A 20,246-nucleotide genomic window follows, 5' to 3' on the forward strand; every position below is an offset into this window, starting at 1 on the left:
CTCTATATATACTTAATGTATGTTCTGTTTATTTTTTGATCAGTATTACAAGATTCAAATATATTTTGACGTATTGTGATAGAAAGTTAATTATTGTAATATTAAAATGCCATGTGAAATGATAACACTACAACTTGGCCAATGTGGCAATCAAAGTAAGAAATATATTATTTCACATAATAAATTATTATTTTTATATCATTATAATAATATTACCTTCTAACATGATCTTCAAAATATTATGCGAATGAGCTTTCGTTTATAAGAATGATTTTATTTTAATATTATGTAAACTTTAACATTTATTAATCTTTTTACCTAAAATTATTAAAAATTTAACTTTGTGTTTATCTTTTATTAACTTTATTATATTTATTAGAAATTAATTTTATATTAATTCGTATATATTTTATTTCAGTTGGTTTTGAATTTTGGAAAAGATTATGTGCAGAACATGGTATCAGCCCAGAAGGGATTTTAGAAGATTATGCCATAGATGGAACTGACCGAAAAGATGTCTTTTTTTATCAATCAGATGATGAACATTATATACCAAGAGCCGTTTTATTAGATTTAGAACCTAGAGTAATTCATACCATCATGAATTCTCCATATTCAAAAGTAAGTTATGAAAAATATCAGTTCAAATAATTTATACACTTTTATATTTAAGATTATATTTTAATAATTGTATGTCTATTTAGCTCTATAATCCAGAAAATATATATTTATCGAAACATGGTGGTGGAGCTGGCAATAATTGGGCCTCTGGCTATCATCAAGGAGAAAAATTACAAGAAGAAATTTTTGATATTTTAGATCGGGAAGCAGATGGAAGTGATAGTTTAGAAGTATAAAATTGAAAAAAAAACAAAATAAAAATAACAAATAAATGCATTTAGACATGTTTAAAATGTATATAAATATCATATCGTTATTTCAGGGTTTTGTCTTGTGTCATTCTATAGCAGGTGGTACTGGTTCTGGTATGGGATCTTTTATGTTGGAATCTCTTGCAGACCGATTTCCAAAAAAGTTGATTGAAACATATAGTGTTTTTCCAAATCAGGATGAAATAAGGTTCTTAGGCACTATATAATTACAATACCTTAAAATAATATATCTAATATGATTCTGTTAATTTTATATTATTATTATGTCTTTTCTAGCGATGTTGTGGTACAGCCATACAATTCTTTACTAACATTAAAAAGACTAACACATTGTGCAGATTGCGTTGTTGTCTTAGACAATACAGCTTTGAATAGAATTGCATCGGACAGACTACATATACAAAACCCTACTTTCACACAAATTAATAAACTTGTCTCTACAATAATGTCTGTCAGCACCACAACTCTTAGGTATCTTTTTCATATTTATTTATTTATACACATTCTGCTTATATAATGATTTTAATAGAATTTTGTTCTTTACATATATAATATATTAAGAGATATATATATTTTGATTTATACTTATATATTTGATATTTTTAATTTTATTATACAATGCTTTATAGATATCCTTCATATATGAATAATGATTTAGTTAGTTTAATTGCTCCATTGATACCTACACCACGTCTACACTTTTTAATGACAGGATATACACCTATTACTACAGATCAAGAGGTATATATAAATATAATATTAAGAATATATTTAAATTTAATTTTTGATAACATAAATTATTAGCTTTTATGTATATATGTGTATTAATTTATATATATATTTATATATATATATATATATATATATATATATATATATATATATATATATATATATATACATTTATATTTACATGATAACAGGGTGCATCAGTAAGGAAAACATCTGTTTTGGATGTAATGCGACGTTTACTGCAACCAAAAAATATGATGGTTTCTGCTGCATTGGATAGAAATGCTTCTCATTGTTACATATCTATTTTGAACATTATACAGGTAAATTTATATTTTTATAAATATCATCTTTCCATAATATATAATAATTATTTATTAAAGATACTATCGGTTCAATCATGTTCTTGTTTTTTCTTTTCACTATAGAATTATTATTTATTATATATAGACTAATGATATGTATACTAATAAAATTAATAATTTAAAAATTTTTTTTATTTAGGGCGAAGTCGATCCCACACAAGTACATAAATCTTTACAAAGAATACGAGAACGGAAGTTAGCGCAATTTATACCCTGGGGACCTGCTAGTATACAAGTTGCTCTTTCTAGAAAATCTCCGTATATTCAAAGTACACATCGTGTATCAGGTTTAATGCTGGCCAATCATACCAACATATCATCAGTAAGTATATTGGAATAATAATTCAAATCAAAGGATATAAAACCGAATGGAAATGAATATGTTGAAAATTATATGAATTATTAAAATCTGTGTAATAATTCTATTCACTTATATATATACTATTTTAGCTCTTTGATCGAGCCCTACAACAATATGATAAATTACGCAAACGAGAGGCATTCTTAGAACAGTTTCGAAAAGAAAAAATGTTTGAGGATAATCTTGATGAGCTTGATAGTTCAAGAGCTGTAGTTGAATATTTAGTAAAAGAATATCAAGCAGCAACTAAACTTGATTACTTAACATGGAATCCAACTAAAGAACAATAAGAATATATGAGCTGTTTAACATGTAGTGTATTTTGCACTACCAGTTTTTCTTTTTGATAATTTTATATTTATACAATGTTCTGCATGTGTTTTTGTGCCATACACTATTTCATTGCAAATTTTAATACAGTTGTTCCAAGATCATTAATTACCTAGCAAAGTATTAATATAGTTTTATATTATATATATGAACTAGCTAGTTTAAGTTCTCTATATTTTCTATGCAACTTGTTGTAATAATAGAAAATAATATCGTGTTAATAAATATAATTGTATGAAAATTTTACAATTTACAAAGGATGAAGTATTTGGTTTAATATAATAATAAGTGATTTAAATCGTTTTATGAAATAAACAATTTACTTATTAAAATAAAAACATGTTTTATAATCAAGATTACATAATGGAAGAGCTGAAATAATATTAACAATGATATAATTTATTTTACAATGTTAAACAATATCTTTATATTTTATATATACTCTGCAACATAAAATAACAAAAGAGAATATATAAATTTATCTAATTTTAATGCCATATTTTGTTGAATAATATTAACATGTTAATGTTAATAAATTACATCATATATATTTATATATGTATACGAGTAATTATTAAGGGATATAATGATCATAATTTAATGAAATGTAATGAAACTGAGCGAACATTGACTTTAATTCATATTTAAAAATTGATTTGTATATGGATTGTCCACGTATAGTATCTTTGTATGTATATATAGTATTACATTTATTAATACACAATAACAGATCCTAAAGAGATTAGAGGAGTACAAATTTAGACCCATGCTGCAACACATAATGTTTACATATAAAATACAATTATAGATATTTTAATAAATAAATAAATTTGCTATTGTATATAGTTTATTATTTTAAGGAAGTTCAACTTCAGTAGTGTTAGTCTAGTTAGTGCCCACCATCGTCGAGTTTACAAATAACACTACAATTTATTAAAATGCAAATAACTTAATAGTGAAAAATATGTATAATAATATTTCTTATTCATATTATAATAAAATTAATAAGAACAGCAATATAGTATACAAGTATATCTTATAAACTCTTTATACAGCTAACAATCCGTTTTATAAAAATAAAATATTTTTGTTATGAAGCAACAAGTGCTATATCATATATTAAATAATAGTAAATTATTGATATATTTAATTTCATACATAATCAAATATTCCATTATCAAATCAGTACTATAATTTCGAATTAATAATAAATGAAAATAGTCAATTATTATATTAACATCCTAATAGATTAGATTATTTATTAACTATTAAGCTTTGATTTAGATATATCCATTAATAATTTAAACAATAAATATTATAATGTTTGAAAATTATTAAACTAAATATAAAAAAAATTTACAAAAAGAATATCAGCTTCTACCTAGTTATTTATTTTTCTTTTTTATGATATAATAACTTAGAGAATAAGCTAAAAAAATATTTAGTAAAGCTTCAAAAATATTATTTTTTATATTTCATAGTATTTATTCTTTAACCATTAGCCTCAGAATAATATAGAGAACATTTGTGAAAAATAGAGCTCTGCAAAATTACAAGCTTGTTAAAAAATATTTGCATTTACTAAACATTGGATTTATAGCATAGATAATAGCAATTTCTCCATGGACTCCATTGTACTCCTGACTTTAATATTTTAATGAATACTTTCAAAGTACTTCTTTTTTAGGTGTTTATAAGATTACTATTACTTTCGGCAATATTAGGTTTGTAGTATCAAGAAAGAAACTTAGAAAAGAATCAGCCAATTATGGAATATACATTATACATCGCACTATAATAAACGAGCTAACAGAAAATATTGATAATTCCAGTTAAGTTTGAAATCTTTTACTATAAATTAATATATGACTTAGGATTTACCCTGCATATATTGTTGTGCTTTATATTGTATATATCTTCTCTCATTTTACAATTTGCATGTATTATATTTCCATCTCTGTTACAAGAATCATAAGAAATACATGCAAATAGCATTTAATTATTTCATTTATATAAGTGGTTATTAATTGTAGAAAATTGGAAAGAATTGAAAAAGTAAATGTTACAAATCAGTGACATAAGTCAAGTACTTATCACTATCCATAATAGCAATTCTGTATTATATTGGACTAATACTCATGTAATTTCTTCATTTTATATATTAATACATGAATACGTATAGTTCTCAATACATTTCCATTCAGAATTACATTATAAACTTTCATAATGTATATTTAGAATAATTTGCTAAATAATATATAATAACTGAATGAAAACGAATGCAGACTTTTACTTTTGTATGTAATATTTTTTTTATAAATGCAACATAAAATATAACATTTTGCATAAATCTTGCTGCATAGTCATATTGAATCTCTCATTATGAAAATATATATACTATTCATATCATAGAGAAAAAGACATTTGTTTACTAAACCGAACTAAAAAACGATCATATAAAAATCTTTATATAATTAAAAAGCTTCGTTTTGAAAACTGCAACCATAATTATTTTATAGTTTGTTTTCATTAAAATATTTTTTATATACTTGTCATATTGTATAATAATGATAATAATAATAATAATAATAAAATTCTATACTTTTAATATAGATAGCTATTTTTGATATGGTACATTAACAATGAGCTAAGCACCACAGAAAATTTTAAAAGTAAATTTGGCTGCAATTTACTGAAACTACATATGGTCCTCTTCTTTATTAGTATGTGCTGGTGTAGCTGGAGTTGGATCATCATGAAATAAGGGATTTTTTACCTCCATTTCACTAGTCTTAAAAAGGATAAAACAAAATCATCTTAATAATAATAATAATAATAATAATAATAATAATAATAATAATAATAATAATAATAATAATAATAATAAGAATAATAATAATAATAATAATAATAATAATTATAATAATAATAATAATAATAGCAATAATAATAATAATAAGACAATTATAATAACTTACTGCAGCTAAACCAGGACATTCATAAACAGTATAATCGCCTTCTTCATTTTCTTCATCACTTTCTGCTTCGGATAAAGATCCTGGATCTCTAGTTGTAGAGGTACGACTATAAGCAGTACAGTTGCAAATGCAGAGAGACTTATGTAAAATAAAAATTCATGGAATTATAATACTGATACAAACTTTTCCATAGCAATAATCTGTTGTTTCTGATGTTGAAAATGATACATTTGTGCTGATTGAGCCAGTCTTTGGTCTTCAGAAGGTGATATATCCTTATTTGGACCTGTTACACCATAAGCTGGATATTCTATATCAGCAGCTGCTTTTACTCCACGATGCAATCTGACATAAACATATATTAAAATATACCAATACTTCGAAATTAATATCTCACAAAATAAATCTATAAATATTACCTGCACCATGTTAAACTGATTAATACACAAATGAACATTATTGCTGCACTGCAACCAGCAATAACAGCTGCAAATAAATGTGAATATTATATTTATATGAATGGATATAATTAAAATAAAAATTTCGCAGAGATTGAAGAATTTTTCCAAATAAAATCCCAACTTTTAATTAATTCAATCACAAATTGTGATCTTACCAATAAAATATATATCATCATTTAAATTTTGAGCAATTGAAACAACAAAAGGACGATTTTTTTCAGATTTTTCTTCTTCCATTAATGTTCCTACAGTAATATTTCTTATTTCATTGTGTTTATCGATCTCTATATCTTTTAATTGTTTTACCGTAGTTTGTTCATTTAATATATTTTCTTTGATAATTATGGGCTCAATTGTTAGCTCCTGATCTCTCTCATTATTTCTAGTATCTGCACAAAATAAAAGTGTTACTTTTTCCATTCTAAAATTAATGATATTTTTAAAATTACATTCTATACCTTACCCACAGGAAAAATGGTATTTTCATAGTACCTAGGATCATTAGGTTGAATAAATGGATATTTTTCTTTCAAATTTGAATCATCAAAAAAATATGTGAATTCAGGTACTTGTGCAAATGATGGTATAAAGTCTTTATTTTCTTCTATTATTTGTCTATTACTTAACATCAAATTTTTTTTTAAAAGATCAGCTGTTATTTCTTTGTCAGTGTTATCTTCAATCTCTGCATTGTACAGAGATTGTCTTTTTTCTTGCAAATATCCAATATCTACATTTCTGTACTTTTGATTATCTTTTATTAATTCATTACCTTGATAGGATAGTTCAGAATCAAAGTAATCTTTAAAGTTTTTAAACAATGGATTAAAACCATAATATAAAAGATTATAATCGTTTTTAGGCAAAGTCTGTTTTAAATCTCTATGCTGAATCTGGGAAATATAATTCCAGGGTGTTAATTTTTGTTCTCTCAATCTATCATCCAAATGAAATTTTTCTTTTAATGGCTTAAAAATTTCATGTTCATCTTGTTCGTTAAGATCCAAGTGATGTTTCTTGTGAATCTGTGAGGTAAGAAGTGGTAGTAGATATGAATGATGCATGTGTTGTTTCTGATTTTGATTTGTAATGTATTCAGCGAACTGTTTTAAAGCAGTAATATCTTGTGGCACTTCTGGAACTGCATCTAAATATAAATATAATCGGTAAGAAACCAAACTACCTAACATTATTATATGACACCACATAAAGCTTATGTTTTATAAGAACTATGCCCTTCATGCAAATATGTTAATTAAATTAAATCACAAGTGCTCTTTAATTTAATAATTATTAGAATATGATCATGAAATATTCGACAAATTAGATACCTATAAACAATCAGAAGAATATTATACATTTTTACATATATATATGTGTGTATATATATATATATATATATATATATATATATATATATATATATACATACATATATGTATGTATATATATGTATACATATATGTATGTATATATATGTATATATATATGTATATATATATATATATATACACAAATATGAAATATAGATGATTAATTCAATTTGCGACATACTATACTTATAACCATGTCATATTATAGATGAAAAACAAAAGAAATTAATTTGTAAAACTTACCCTGGTAAAATTCAAGTTCGCCATGAGAGAGATTCGTTAGGATACCAAAAGTAATTAGCCATGCACAAGTAATCAAACTAAATGACATTTTGATCATCACAGCTGCAGGTATTTTACCCACAGGTTTTTATCGTTGTATCTTTGTTCGCGGTTCCATATGCAAGCACGACATTTCATTGAAAGAGACAGAGCTTGCGCGGTCACGTTCATCTGCAATCAATAACCCCGCCATTGCCCTTTAGGCGTTACGGTATCTTTGATAAACTAACGTAGGTGTATACGAATGTAATCAATCAATCAAAAGTTTAATGATTATTTACATACATGACTAATCGGATAATAATCTTAAATTATTTATGTTTTACCTATTACATCGAATCGTTTAATTATTGATTGTTATTAGGTATTTTTTTTTTTTTTTGAACGATAAATATTTTGAACAAAATCTTTCCTCTACTATACATATATTACAAATTAATCAAAAATAGATTATTTACAAATCTAAAAAAACAAATTATTACTTTAATTACACTTCCCACTATTTATTTATTAAATATTTGGTCAAACTAGATTGATCGTAATTTTTATGAAATCACTTTGATAATACGATTTCCAGATTTTGAAAAACCATAATTTCAATTGTACGAGATAATATATATATATATATATATAAATAAATAAATTATCCTTATCCTACTATCATACGCTACAAAAGATAACTGGCAACTTATCAATTTTCGTATAATATTATTCATAAATCTATTCATAATATAGACTATATTTTTTCTGTTGTATTAAAACTTTCGTATATTGATACATTTAAAGGCATAAAACGATGTCACATAAAAAAAAAATTAAAAATATACATAGAAATGCAGATGTATTTCTGATGGGTCAATCCCATAAAGGGGTTTTTTTTATACATACATGTATGAAGATTGCCTATTAGTGGGGGGATATTTTCAAATTTAGTTCATCGAATTCAATTGTAGATGGCGACAAAGTAAATAAATTTTGAATTCTTTTTGTTTTAACTTGGAACAGTTTTAATTAAATAGCAATAGACAAATAAAAAATATTAATATTAATAAAGTATATTACTCATTAATAATTTAATACACGTAATATTATTTAATATAATTGCAATTTGTGATTAAAGTAATTTCGAAAAACAAACAGTACAGCTTTTTCAAAAATTGAAAGATTGTCAATGTGATAAATCTTAATTTATTATTTTAAATCTATGAAAAATTAGGAATGATTAATATATTGCAGTATCAGTCTTATTTTGATTGTTTAACTTTATTTATAATTCACTATACTTTCTATTTTAAAAATCAATAAAGGATAATACAAAAGAAATATTAACAATTACAATTATAATAGAAAACCAAGAAGCATGATAGAAACAATTTGCATAAGGATATAAATATTATATTGTTGATTTGTTTAGAAAATGAAAATAGATATAGAAATTATATATAGAAGATAGTAATAAACTTAATTAACAATTAAATAAACATTCAATGTTTAAATAAACTAATATATATCTTAGTTATTATAAAAGTTGTTTTAAAAAAATTTTAAGTTGTTCATTGTACAAATAAGTTAATAATAATTACTTTCTGTCTCTCATATTATTTTTATAAGATATAAAAAATATATTTTTTTTTTATTTTAGAATTTTGAATTCAACAATCTGAGGAAATGGTAAAAAATTAATATCATATTTAAATTTTGCACAATAAGGAATAACACTAATATACTAAAAAAATATAGAATGATTAGATTTATAGAGAGGCAGTTTGACATAAAATTATATATTATTTGTTTATATTAGTCTCATTTTGCTTGATTCACATACTTCTTTTTTTTTTATTAATGTTCATTTAATCCAAATAATAATTATGAAAATAAATAAATTATCAAAAAGAGACCATTAATGCTATTAAGTAGCATTGTAATACGATGAGAAAACATAGATTTGAAGGTAACTATATTAAAAAAAAAAACTTAAAAAAATAAAGACGATGCAACTGAAGAATATGAACAACAGTTTGGTATATTACTTACATTTGCAAAGATACATTGCTATCAAACATAACTATATTTTAAAGACTGGGATATTATTTTATAATTAGATCATATTTACAATAACATAAATGAAACATATATGATGATATTTTACTTAATCAAATAATAATCTCGTGGGCTATTATTAGCTATACACTTATTTTAAAGAAATAACATATTTAATATATAAATAAGCACTGTTGGATATACTTAAATGATCAAATCTTTGATAAGCGTGAATACCAAAAAGTAAATAGTTTTTGTCTTTTTTATGTTTGCTAATGAAAACTTACATAAAACTAATATTTATAATAGCAGAAGAAAATAAAATATAATGCCACGAGTTGTATGTTATTTCATTACACAATGTAGATCAACTTTTATTATACAGCTGTAATAATTCTTTCCATCTCTTTCATATTTTTTACTAATTACAAATATTTGATTACTAATTTTACAATTAAAAATTATTTATATATGCACAAACACATAGTTCTGTGCATAACATCTTATAAAACAGTGGCAACTTTTATATTATGGATTCAGAATCCAAACTCACCAAATAATATTAATTTTTACATAAGATCAATTATTCTTTTTCTCACTTTTAATTTTGGAAACTGAATTATAAAATAAAGTTTTCCCACTGCATTATTTGATATTTCAAATATGTGCAAAAACACACAAGGCAAAACCATCTATTTTATTCATACTTATAACTGATTTTTCTTCTCGTACAAGAAGACATACAAAAATTGCGCAAATATGCCAAAATTTAATAAATGGGTATAATTCAAGGCGGTCAAATAAATGCTGCTTGTAATTAGTATTATATTAAGTTATGGCAAAATTAAAATTAAAACAATCATATAAAATCATATTGTACAATTATGTAAAAAAATCATGTATGCTATAGGATGGAACATGATTTTAAAGTTTAAAATGCAAAAATTAAAAATTGACGTTATAATGACCATTAATAAAATGGCTACTGTAACTAAGTTAAATTTTATATCTCAATTTTTAGATCATAAGAAATTAATGCATATTATACGAAGTTATAACAATTTGAATTATAATTAATATCAGATGTATCATACAGAGCTTTTTGAAAATTAATACATTCTATTGCAAAATTAAGTTTAAGTCATGAACATTGTAAATTAATTATATATAAACTTAAAATGTTTTTACATAAATAAATTAGCAACTATTTGTATTTATATTTATTTTTATAATTAACTATGCTATTAGAAGAGTAATGTTATTGAAAAAAAAAAAAAAAAAAAAAAAAAATAAAATAAAGAAAAAAAAACAAAAAAAAAAATTAAAGAAAAACGAAAATTTGTCTTAATTTAAATATAATAATTATTTTGAGTAAATTTACAACAATCTGAGACTATTTATAGGCACTAATTTTCAAAATACTCTGTATAGGTACATAATATGTTGATGAGAGGCCAAATGAATCGAGTACCATTTTGTGCCAGTGTGAATATAGTTCTCAGATTTACAAAATCCTTTTATACAATGATGATTATTCAGATTCAAGGAATAATATATAGATCAAGGATGCAATTTGTATAATATAGAAGGTTTGTATAAAATAGAACACTGTAATATTCAGATGCCCTTCAATAATGTTGACCACTTAATATTTGATTATTATATTGTCCATTTATTAACATTTCTATTTCCCAGTTTTATCTTTCACTGTTCGGCTTTTTCTCTATCATCCTTTTTTCTTTTCCAATAAAACTTTTATGTTGATCCTGCCAAACAGACAGGACTAGTATATTATATATTTCAATAGTTTTCAACTTTTAATCAATAGTCTGCACTTACTTCATTCACATTCTTAATTTTATATATATATGTATATATATATATGTGTGTGTATATATATATATTTATATATATATGTATTAAAAATATTTACAACTTTATTCGCAGCTTTGTCATTTTCGTTTACTAAAACTGTCCCTACTCCAGAGCAAGGAAAAATTCTTGTGGAAAGTATTTATCCATTTGCACTGTTTTAGATGTACTTGATTTTTTTCATATAGTCCACTACTTATTAATTTCAGTTATAACTGAATTATTTCCACAATTTAATTATTTTCTGGATTTGCTTCCTTCTCTCCTTCTCCATCTCCTTCCTCACGTGTCATACCTTCCATGGGAGCAGGAGTTTCCTCTATACTTTTAACATTAGTTGATAATTGATCAGTGGTTGTTATCACTGATGGTGGTCCATTTTGTGCAGCACCTTGTGGAAATCCTGTTTCAGCTGACACTAAATGCGACGGCATATGTGGAGATGCCGTTTGAGACTTTCTACTTCTTTCACCTTTACGCCATAAAGTGATTTCCTGTCAAGGAAAAAAAAAAAAAAAATAACAAATGAAATTTTTATAATTGATACAAGAATATATTGAATTACAGAAACAAGTGCAAATGTGACGTTAACTTACTTGCTGTTTAAAATATCTGCGATCTTCCTCATCCATTAGAACTAAGTTGAGAAAATATCTAACACTGAATTTCTTGTTAATATCACGCATTGTGGGAGCTAAATCATATCCTGCTAGAAATACTCTAATAGGTATAGATTCTCCACGTACTGGAGCACCATCCATAATTTCATATTTAGCTATCGTTTCATTTTCTGTAAATGTATGTGGCCCTGCAAAGATATATTCTAATTATAACTTTAGTAAAGCTTATGATATATAAATAATTGTTTATAAAAACAAAATTGTTTTCTTCCATTTATGGCATGCTTATAAATTGTATAAAATTATGAATAATGATCTATCCGCTATACGGGGCAAGACAATTTATTAATATGGTTAAATATATTTGAACATAATGAAGGCTAGAAAAATCTACTAATAAGAAACAGCTGATATTATTGTAATGATATCAAAAACTCAAATTATCAATGTGAAGTAAAGTAATTCTAAAATATCGTATTACAATTATGTATATGTTCTTTATTATATATATAAATATTTTACCATATTAATTAAATCGAAATACCCTGTAAAATATCTTAGTAAATTGCTGCTAGAATATTCTATACCAGAACCAGTTGTTTCTCGTTTTATAATGGCAATTTCCATATGCTTGATTTTAATTCTAACCAATAGAAAGTATATTTTACCCACAATAACATCTTTTAAGTGATATCTAGAAGAAAATTATAGCAATAAAATATCATATACATAAAATATAAGAAATTATAATATAATTTCATGTTATAATTAAATTATTAATCTCTTACTTGCTTTTGTTGTATTCAAATTCAATATGTAGGCAGTCTTCTATTCCGACTTCCATTTTAATAGGATTGTTCATATCAGGATAGGAACTAAGTGTATGCACAACTAGTTCGAGTTCTTTAACAATATCACTAAGTCTTCGAACAATTGTCACTTTGAGAAAGTATCTAAGCCGCACATTAGAACCAGTATAACTTTCATAAGGCTTCTCAACATTTGCAAATTCAAAGGTATATACAGTATTATGAGTTAATTCACCAGGCCTGGTTAACTCTTTTACCAGATTAATAAACTCATGATGATTACCTCTGTCATAGTATAATTCAATCTGCCCAATGAATTCCACTTTAACACCTTGATGTTCTAGCTTACCAGCTTTTCTCAAACTAATGGTAATCTATAAGCAATGAGAGAATAATCCTATTATGTATGTAACAGTAGAATACATTAACTAAAATTAAATTACTTGTATAATGTGATAATGATTGTTGAATGATACTGAGAAATTTTTAAAAGAAGATTATATATTCTATATTTATTAATTTATATTGATAGATATAAATTAACTTAAAAATATATTTTTGGTTATAACAATACTATAATATATTATCTAATATATATCAACAAAGTTTACATAAAATTATAGATATAATGAAAAATAATAATAAAATTAGCAAACTTTTGTCAATACTGATGTCTGATTATTATACTTTGACACTTAAGCCATATATCATCAAAGTAATTCTTAAATAATACACATACTTGAAAACTTGAATATCCTATAATATATGCTGATAATACTATCAAATGAAAACTCCTACCTTTCCAGATATTGCCTCCCCATCATAATAAAGCAAATGATGTTCTTTTTTGCCATCCTCAGATTTGATATCTGCTGTCTTTCTGGTCTCTGCACCATCCAAAGTAATGTCTATGTCAGCAGACTGACCGAATCCAAAGAAACTCTACGAAAGAAGATAGATCATAAAGATATTTGGAAAAAATTTAAAACAATTTAATAATGAATTGACGCTTAAAAAAAAAAAAAACGTACCATTTTTTTTTAAAAGGGGTGTACTCTTATAGAGATTCACAGGTTAACACCACTTTTGTTTTCACGCAGACTAAACAAAATTTACAAGGTCAATGAAAAATCCTGCAACGCAACATTTTTTCTTAATGTAGATTATGAAAAAAGTGTGGTTATTTTTTTACTTTCTCTCAAAAGTCCAGTAGTAGCACCAGTAGCCAATATGGCTGCCTGCTACCCCCACTCTCTCCATTCAATATCAAACCACGGACACCTATTGTTAGATCGCGTATCGCGTATTAAATGTATTACTTATTACATTTGTATTTTACACGACCACTATGTAACAAAATGTATGGGATTATCGCTAGAAAGCGAAAAAAGATCCCTAGAATTAAAGAAATTTATAATTTGTCCATTATATTTAATAATTAAGTGTTGGTAGTGAAACGTTAGTTAGAAAATTCGCGTTATTAAGTTTTCATGTGATTCTATCCGCCTACCGTGAAAGACGAAAATTCGACCAATGAGATTTTAGAATAAAACAAGTATGTTTTCATTAATTGTATGTTGCAATCATTTGTAATAAGAAAACGTGAGGAAAACGTTTAGATATATTTGAGTGAATTTGTTAAGGAAAATTAATGAATTTGAAAAAGATTTGACATTATCAATGTTTAATTCTTTTTCTCTAATAATACGCGATACGTATATAAAGTTCATAATTTAAATAAGTACGATTTGTGTTATAAACATTGTGTGAAAGAAAATGAAATTATTCTTATATATTATAGGATTTTAAATATAAAAGATTTCTTTTCTTTTTTTTTTATATTCTAGTACAGATCATTTTATCATCGAAACAAAATGTTTAATACAAATGGAGCTATACGATCAGGAACAGCGACATCATCGAATCCTATGCAAGATTTTGAGGTTGTCTCACCACCAGATGATTCTATTTCTAGTTTAAAATTTAGTCCTGCTTCATTACAACAGAATTTTCTTGTTGCTGGTTCTTGGGATTGTAATGTTCGATGTTGGGAAGTCGAACAATCTGGTAAGACAGTTCCTAAGTCAATACAATCTATGGCAGCACCTATTCTTGATGTTTGTTGGAGCGATGTAAGTTTATCTCATGTTGATACATTATATTAACATAAATCTGATTATTTTCTTAATATAATTAATAATTATCATTTTCTTTTTAAATTAGGATGGAACAAAAGTTTTTATGGCTTCATGCGATAAAACTGCTAAATGTTGGGATTTAGCTTCAAATCAAAGTATTTCTGTAGCAGCTCATGATGCTCCTATTAGAACTTGTCATTGGATTAAAGGAACTACGTATTCTTGTCTGATGACTGGTTCTTGGGATAAAACATTAAAGGTTATAGATTATTTTACAATATATTAATTTATATTAAATTTATATTATTATTTATTTATTAATTTTATATATTTAGTTCTGGGATTTAAGGAATCCAAAACCAGCAATGACACTTAATTTACCTGAAAAATGTTATTGTGCTGATGTAGTATGTATTTAAATTTTTTAAAAATAATTATTCAGTATATATATATATATATATATATATATATATATATATATATACATTATTCAATATATATAACTATATCTATCATTCTTAATTAATAAAATTATTTGAAGGATTATCCAATGGCTGTAATAGGAACAGCAGGACGTGGATTAATTGTATACCAATTAGAAGGAAGTCCACGTGAATTTAAACCTGTTGAATTAAGTTTAAAATATCAATATCGATGTGTAGCAATTTTTAGAGATAAAAAGAAAATACCTACTGGTTTTGCCATTGGAAGTACAGAAGGACGTGTAGCTATACATCATTTAAATCAAAGTAGTAAAGACAATTTTACATTCAAATGTCATAGGATAAATGGATCTCCAAATGGTTACCAGGATATTTATGCAGTTAGTATAATGAAATAATATAGGTAATAGATTTTTGAAATTAGGCTTTATCTTTTCCCCTTATCATTTTAGGTAAATGATATAGCATTTCATCCTGTTCATGGTACGGTAGCTACGGTAGGTGCAGATGGTACTTTTGGTTTTTGGGATAAAGACGCTAGAACAAAATTAAAATCATCGGAAATAATGGAACAGCCAATTATTCGCTGTTGTTTTAATCATAATGGACAAATATTTGCTTATGCAGTTTCTTATGATTGGTCAAAGGTATGATTTCTTTTCCCAGATTTTATTATATTACATTTATATAATATATTATTATAATTTTTTATTTGCATTACAGGGTCACGAATATTACAATCCTGCGAAAAAGAATTCTATATTTCTTAGGCCATGTTATGATGAATTAAAACCAAAAGCATCACCATAATTGCAATTAAAATTTCATTGACAATTTTTATTATATATGCTTGTAATTTTATTATGCCTGTCTAATAGTAAATTATATTAAGGATTATATTACATTTTTATATTTCTTTTATTATTAAATTTATTTTTAGTTATACTAATCATATAAATTGTTCAATTCTTTAAATTAATTTTTTCATAATATTTTTCCTATCATTATTCTTGAAAAATGAAATAGATGTAATTAGTTTTGTAATTATTTATATAAATATGTATTACATAAATAATTATTATTACCTAAATAAATATAGAAAATAATAGATTTGATAATACATTAAAAGGTTACATATTGGAACTTATAATTAAGTTTGATGTGATGACATAATCTATCACATAATGTATATTGAATGTAAAGTTGGAATCCAATAATTTACCTATATTAAAGATAGCCTTATTTGTTATGTATTAGAAACAGATTTGTGTACTATTACCTGAATTCTAAGAATTTATATAAGCCAATGAAACTTATATAACACTTGTTAAAAACATATCTATTCATTAAGGCTGTTTAATATCTTTTATTCAAAGCATAATTGACTTCAGCAACAGGTATGGACAAAATATGAACCACGAAATAAGTGGGGAATATATATATATATATATATATATATATATATATATATATATATATAAATCATTATAAAACTAAAGATGATAAATAGCCTTAATGTTTTGTTGATTCAAATACTACTATAGTAATAATATAAATTTATACTGTTCTACGATATCCATGTAATACGTCAATATATTGAAGAGCACTTTTAATTTCACTTTTTTTTACAATCTCATTAAATCGAATTCTTAGAATTAAAATATAAGTATAATTAAATATAATATAGAGATAATTTTATAAGATATTTTAATGATGATGTAAAATGTTCAAATATTTCAAATAATTGTAGAATAACTTAATAAGATATATGATATATATTTGCATTTTTTTACATTTTACAGAAATCCCATTCATTTCACTATTTTGTAATTCTCTAGTACATTTATTATAAATAATACAAATTTTGAACTTTATTTTTAAGAATTACATTTTTATTAAAACGTAAATTTGCTGTAAATGACAAAATCTTTCAAAATTAAATTTTTTTTGTTTCATTAAAATTACATAAATATAAATAATTAATAAAAAAAATAGAACGTATTTCTATCTAAATTGACATTAACGATTTAAATGATTTTGCGAAACTGCTTCACGTGCTGCCATCTTGTGACTAAACACCTCATTTCACTCGATGCGAGGTATTTCAATGAGTGTCTAAAATTTCTTTGTTCTTTGTAATTCTGTTTTATCTCCAAAGAATTTTTGAACATTTTGTAACCTTGAGATGAATAATAAATTATTTTAACATATAAAATGAAATAGTTACTGAAATAGTGTTAAAGAAAACAATAATTTTAACGTGAGCAAAGTTATCATATTATTATTATATTATTATTATTATTATTATTATTATTATTATTACTATTATTATTATTATTATTATTATTATTATTATTATTATTATTATTATTATTATTATAATTGTTATTATTGTTACTTGGAATGCTTCAAATGTTATTCTAACATTCTATTTAAATATATACAAAATATTATGTTAATATTACGTTGATTTCATGCTTTGAAGTAAAATTGATCATATCTATTTTTAAACTAAAACTGATAATAACTGTAGTAATACAAATCATTTTTAACCTATAACACCTTGTATAATAAACGCATATTATTGCATATATATATTTTATAGATTATGTGGAATTCAGAGTTTAATGACATTGATGAAGGAATACATGTTAGAAGTTATGCAGAATTATTAGAACAAAAACAAGATGAGGAGAGTATCGAAACTGCATCTACAGTTGAACAGGTTAATATTATAACCTAAATATGAAAGATATTTATATACTCATATATCTTCTTATATTTTATAATATTTTATAATACTGTTCTTAGATCAGTACAGAAAAAAATGTACTTGAAATTTATGAATTAAACAAAGATCCAATCTTAACCAAACAAAAACATGTGGCACTATTAAAGAAATCATTGATTCATCTTAGTGAGCCTTATGAGGTATATGTATATAAGAAAAGAAATAAACATTTATATCTTACAATAATAATCTGAAGTTAAAAGTGTTTTTAAAAATGTATCAAGTTACTTGTACATTTAGATTTATTTTATGTCAAGGGTTTAGATTGTAGCAGGCCATGGTTATGTTATTGGATACTTCATTCACTTCATATATTAGGAGAATCTTTAGAAAATGAAGAATATTCAAAGATTGCTGGTTTCTTAGCCAAATGCCAATCTGAAAAAGGAGGTTTTGGTGGAGGTCCAGGGCAGCATCCTCATCTAGCACCAACATATGCTGCTGTTAATGCTTTATGCATTATAGGAACTACAGAATCATATGCGGTAATAAACAGGTATGTATTTTAATTTGCAAGGTCAGTATAATTTTAGTTTGTTCATTTAAATTTATTAATGTTTTAACATGGTAAATTTCTTATTAATATTATATCACCAATTACATACTTTCTTTCTCAAAATAAAGGATGCGGTAATTCCAGAAAAGGCCTGTACAATTTCCTATTATCCTTGCGAGGAGAGGACGGTGCTTTTGGCATGCACGTGGACGGAGAGGTTGATATAAGAGGAGTGTATTGTGCTGTTTCCGTAGCCAGACTTACAAATATATATACTCCCGTATTATTCAAAGGAACAGACGAATGGATTGCAAAATGTCAAACATGGGAAGGTGGATTTGGAGGTTGCCCAGGTATGGAAGCACATGGTGGATATGCATACTGTGGCTTGGCAGCCCTTGTACTTCTTGGGAAAGCTAACGTTTGTAATATGCCATCGTTATTGGTACGATTTAATTTGATTTATTATTATTTATTATAGATACGAGCTTTTGTATCTACATAATTGTATTATGAAAATATGAAATATTGACTTTAGAGATGGATAGTAAATCGTCAGATGCGTTTGGAAGGAGGTTTCCAAGGACGTACTAACAAATTAGTAGATGGGTGCTATTCCTTTTGGCAAGGTGGTGCTTTTCCATTAATCCATGCGATCTTATCAAAAGAAGGAAAAGTATTCAATACTAATTATTGGTTATTTAATCAAGAGGCCTTACAAGAGTATATATTAATTTGTTGTCAGCATTCTTCTGGTGGACTCGTGGACAAACCTGGAAAGTATATATTTTTTTTTTTTTTTTAACTATTATAATTTCTTTTACATATCTGGAAAAAGTTATTTAATCTTATTTAATTTCAGAAATCGCGACATATATCACACCTGTTATGCGCTAAGTGGTTTGTCAATCGCACAAAATTCGCCGCGTCGATTAATAATCGGACCACCAAGTTTAAACACAGTAGAGATCATTCATCCTGTGTATAATTTGGTGCTGTCTGCCGCGGCAGATGCCCTAAAATATTTCAATGAACTACCGATACCTGATTGATTGTGTATTTAATAAATAAATTTCTATTCCTTTCCCAGAAATATTCGTCAGTCAATTTATCGATTTTCAAGACGCAATTAATATAAGAACATTTTTTATCGTATAATTTTAGTTTTTTCGTAAGAAATGTTTTACCTATTATCGATAAAACAGATTTATTAATTATCGACGCATTAACAAAGAACTTTTTTATTAATTTTCCGGAATATA

At 24.9% G+C, this 20,246-nt stretch overlaps 5 protein-coding genes across 13 annotated transcripts; 3 read left to right on the forward strand and 2 right to left on the reverse strand.

Moving 5' to 3' along the window:
• The first annotated feature begins 17 nt into the window (after positions 1-17).
• LOC118442120 (tubulin gamma-2 chain) lies at positions 18-5,414 on the forward strand. Of its 2 annotated transcripts, none has more exons than XM_085664578.1 (9): positions 18-155; positions 419-621; positions 705-851; positions 944-1,080; positions 1,170-1,364; positions 1,523-1,634; positions 1,817-1,948; positions 2,130-2,312; positions 5,295-5,414. In XM_085664578.1, the coding sequence occupies exons 1-9, from the start codon at positions 107-109 to the stop codon at positions 5,319-5,321; spliced, it is 1,185 nt and encodes a 394-aa protein (XP_085520704.1). In that variant the 5' UTR covers positions 18-106; the 3' UTR covers positions 5,322-5,414. The 2 variants fall into 2 exon arrangements, with proteins under 2 accessions (XP_085520704.1, XP_035723233.1); XM_035867340.2 differs by lacking the exon at positions 5,295-5,414 and adding an exon at positions 2,441-3,095.
• LOC118442110 (uncharacterized) lies at positions 5,332-8,621 on the reverse strand. 5 transcript variants are annotated; one of them, XM_085664576.1, is made up of 8 exons: positions 8,603-8,621; positions 7,737-7,946; positions 6,584-7,267; positions 6,276-6,509; positions 6,079-6,145; positions 5,843-6,004; positions 5,660-5,765; positions 5,332-5,472 (listed from the first exon to the last, which is right to left on the reverse strand). In XM_085664576.1, the coding sequence occupies exons 2-8, from the start codon at positions 7,831-7,833 to the stop codon at positions 5,380-5,382; spliced, it is 1,443 nt and encodes a 480-aa protein (XP_085520702.1). In that variant the 5' UTR covers positions 7,834-7,946; positions 8,603-8,621; the 3' UTR covers positions 5,332-5,379. The 5 variants fall into 5 exon arrangements, with proteins under 5 accessions (XP_085520702.1, XP_085520701.1, XP_035723211.1 ...); XM_085664575.1 differs by lacking the exon at positions 8,603-8,621 and adding an exon at positions 8,258-8,371; XM_035867318.2 differs by lacking the exon at positions 8,603-8,621 and adding an exon at positions 8,102-8,238.
• A 2,501-nt stretch (positions 8,622-11,122) lies between these two features.
• On the reverse strand, positions 11,123-14,445 carry Vps26 (vacuolar protein sorting 26). Its single transcript, XM_035862237.2, has 7 exons — positions 14,309-14,445; positions 14,148-14,217; positions 13,915-14,058; positions 13,096-13,490; positions 12,895-13,001; positions 12,284-12,495; positions 11,123-12,181 (listed from the first exon to the last, which is right to left on the reverse strand). Exons 2-7 carry the CDS (start codon positions 14,148-14,150, stop codon positions 11,921-11,923), a joined length of 1,122 nt encoding a protein of 373 aa, XP_035718130.1. The 5' UTR covers positions 14,151-14,217; positions 14,309-14,445; the 3' UTR covers positions 11,123-11,920.
• Positions 14,446-14,538: 93 nt separating this feature from the next.
• On the forward strand, positions 14,539-16,599 carry Rae1 (ribonucleic acid export 1). Of its 3 annotated transcripts, none has more exons than XM_035862257.2 (7): positions 14,539-14,671; positions 14,964-15,248; positions 15,340-15,513; positions 15,590-15,661; positions 15,796-16,077; positions 16,150-16,344; positions 16,421-16,599. In XM_035862257.2, the coding sequence occupies exons 2-7, from the start codon at positions 14,991-14,993 to the stop codon at positions 16,505-16,507; spliced, it is 1,068 nt and encodes a 355-aa protein (XP_035718150.1). In that variant the 5' UTR covers positions 14,539-14,671; positions 14,964-14,990; the 3' UTR covers positions 16,508-16,599. The 3 variants fall into 3 exon arrangements, with proteins under 3 accessions (XP_035718150.1, XP_035718160.1, XP_035718143.1); XM_035862267.2 differs by lacking the exon at positions 14,539-14,671 and adding an exon at positions 14,685-14,857 and having other exon boundaries at positions 14,969-15,248; XM_035862250.2 differs by lacking the exon at positions 14,539-14,671 and adding an exon at positions 14,686-14,857.
• Positions 16,600-17,792: 1,193 nt separating this feature from the next.
• Positions 17,793-20,084, forward strand: Fntb (Farnesyl transferase beta subunit). 2 transcript variants are annotated; one of them, XM_035862216.2, is made up of 7 exons: positions 17,793-17,957; positions 18,303-18,422; positions 18,509-18,628; positions 18,746-18,984; positions 19,129-19,429; positions 19,523-19,764; positions 19,847-20,084. In XM_035862216.2, the coding sequence occupies exons 2-7, from the start codon at positions 18,306-18,308 to the stop codon at positions 20,034-20,036; spliced, it is 1,209 nt and encodes a 402-aa protein (XP_035718109.1). In that variant the 5' UTR covers positions 17,793-17,957; positions 18,303-18,305; the 3' UTR covers positions 20,037-20,084. The 2 variants fall into 2 exon arrangements, with proteins under 2 accessions (XP_035718109.1, XP_085520775.1); XM_085664649.1 differs by having other exon boundaries at positions 17,794-17,957; positions 19,523-19,759; positions 19,846-20,028.
• The last annotated feature ends 162 nt before the right edge of the window (positions 20,085-20,246 follow it).

Source organism: Vespa mandarinia, chromosome 2 (assembly GCF_050613455.1).
Source record: "Vespa mandarinia isolate Hongniang chromosome 2, ASM5061345v1, whole genome shotgun sequence".
Lineage (NCBI taxonomy): Eukaryota > Metazoa > Arthropoda > Insecta > Hymenoptera > Vespidae > Vespa > Vespa mandarinia.

Bases quoted from the DNA above. Each gene is read 5' to 3' on its own strand.
- LOC118442120 (XM_035867340.2), top strand. From the start codon at position 107: ATGCCATGTGAAATGATAACACTACAACTTGGCCAATGTGGCAATCAA. The intron at 156-418 runs GTAAGAAATATA...ATTTTATTTCAG, and splicing joins TGGCCAATGTGGCAATCAAA to TTGGTTTTGAATTTTGGAAA. The intron at 1,365-1,522 runs GTATCTTTTTCA...AATGCTTTATAG, and splicing joins GTCAGCACCACAACTCTTAG to ATATCCTTCATATATGAATA.
- LOC118442110 (XM_085664576.1), bottom strand. From the start codon at position 7,833: ATGATCAAAATGTCATTTAGTTTGATTACTTGTGCATGGCTAATTACT. The intron at 7,268-7,736 runs GTAAGTTTTACA...ATTTATATTTAG, and splicing joins CGAACTTGAATTTTACCAGG to ATGCAGTTCCAGAAGTGCCA. The intron at 6,146-6,275 runs GTAAGATCACAA...ATTTATTTGCAG, and splicing joins TGATGATATATATTTTATTG to CTGTTATTGCTGGTTGCAGT.
- Rae1 (XM_035862257.2), top strand. From the start codon at position 14,991: ATGTTTAATACAAATGGAGCTATACGATCAGGAACAGCGACATCATCG. The intron at 15,514-15,589 runs GTTATAGATTAT...TTATATATTTAG, and splicing joins CTTGGGATAAAACATTAAAG to TTCTGGGATTTAAGGAATCC. The intron at 16,345-16,420 runs GTATGATTTCTT...TTTGCATTACAG, and splicing joins TTTCTTATGATTGGTCAAAG to GGTCACGAATATTACAATCC.
- Vps26 (XM_035862237.2), bottom strand. The intron at 13,491-13,914 runs GTAGGAGTTTTC...CATTGCTTATAG, and splicing joins GGGAGGCAATATCTGGAAAG to ATTACCATTAGTTTGAGAAA. The intron at 12,496-12,894 runs GTATAGAATATT...ATATCTTTGCAG, and splicing joins ACGAGAAACAACTGGTTCTG to GGCCACATACATTTACAGAA.
- Fntb (XM_035862216.2), top strand. From the start codon at position 18,306: ATGTGGAATTCAGAGTTTAATGACATTGATGAAGGAATACATGTTAGA. The intron at 18,423-18,508 runs GTTAATATTATA...TACTGTTCTTAG, and splicing joins CTGCATCTACAGTTGAACAG to ATCAGTACAGAAAAAAATGT. The intron at 19,765-19,846 runs GTATATATTTTT...ATTTAATTTCAG, and splicing joins CTCGTGGACAAACCTGGAAA to AAATCGCGACATATATCACA.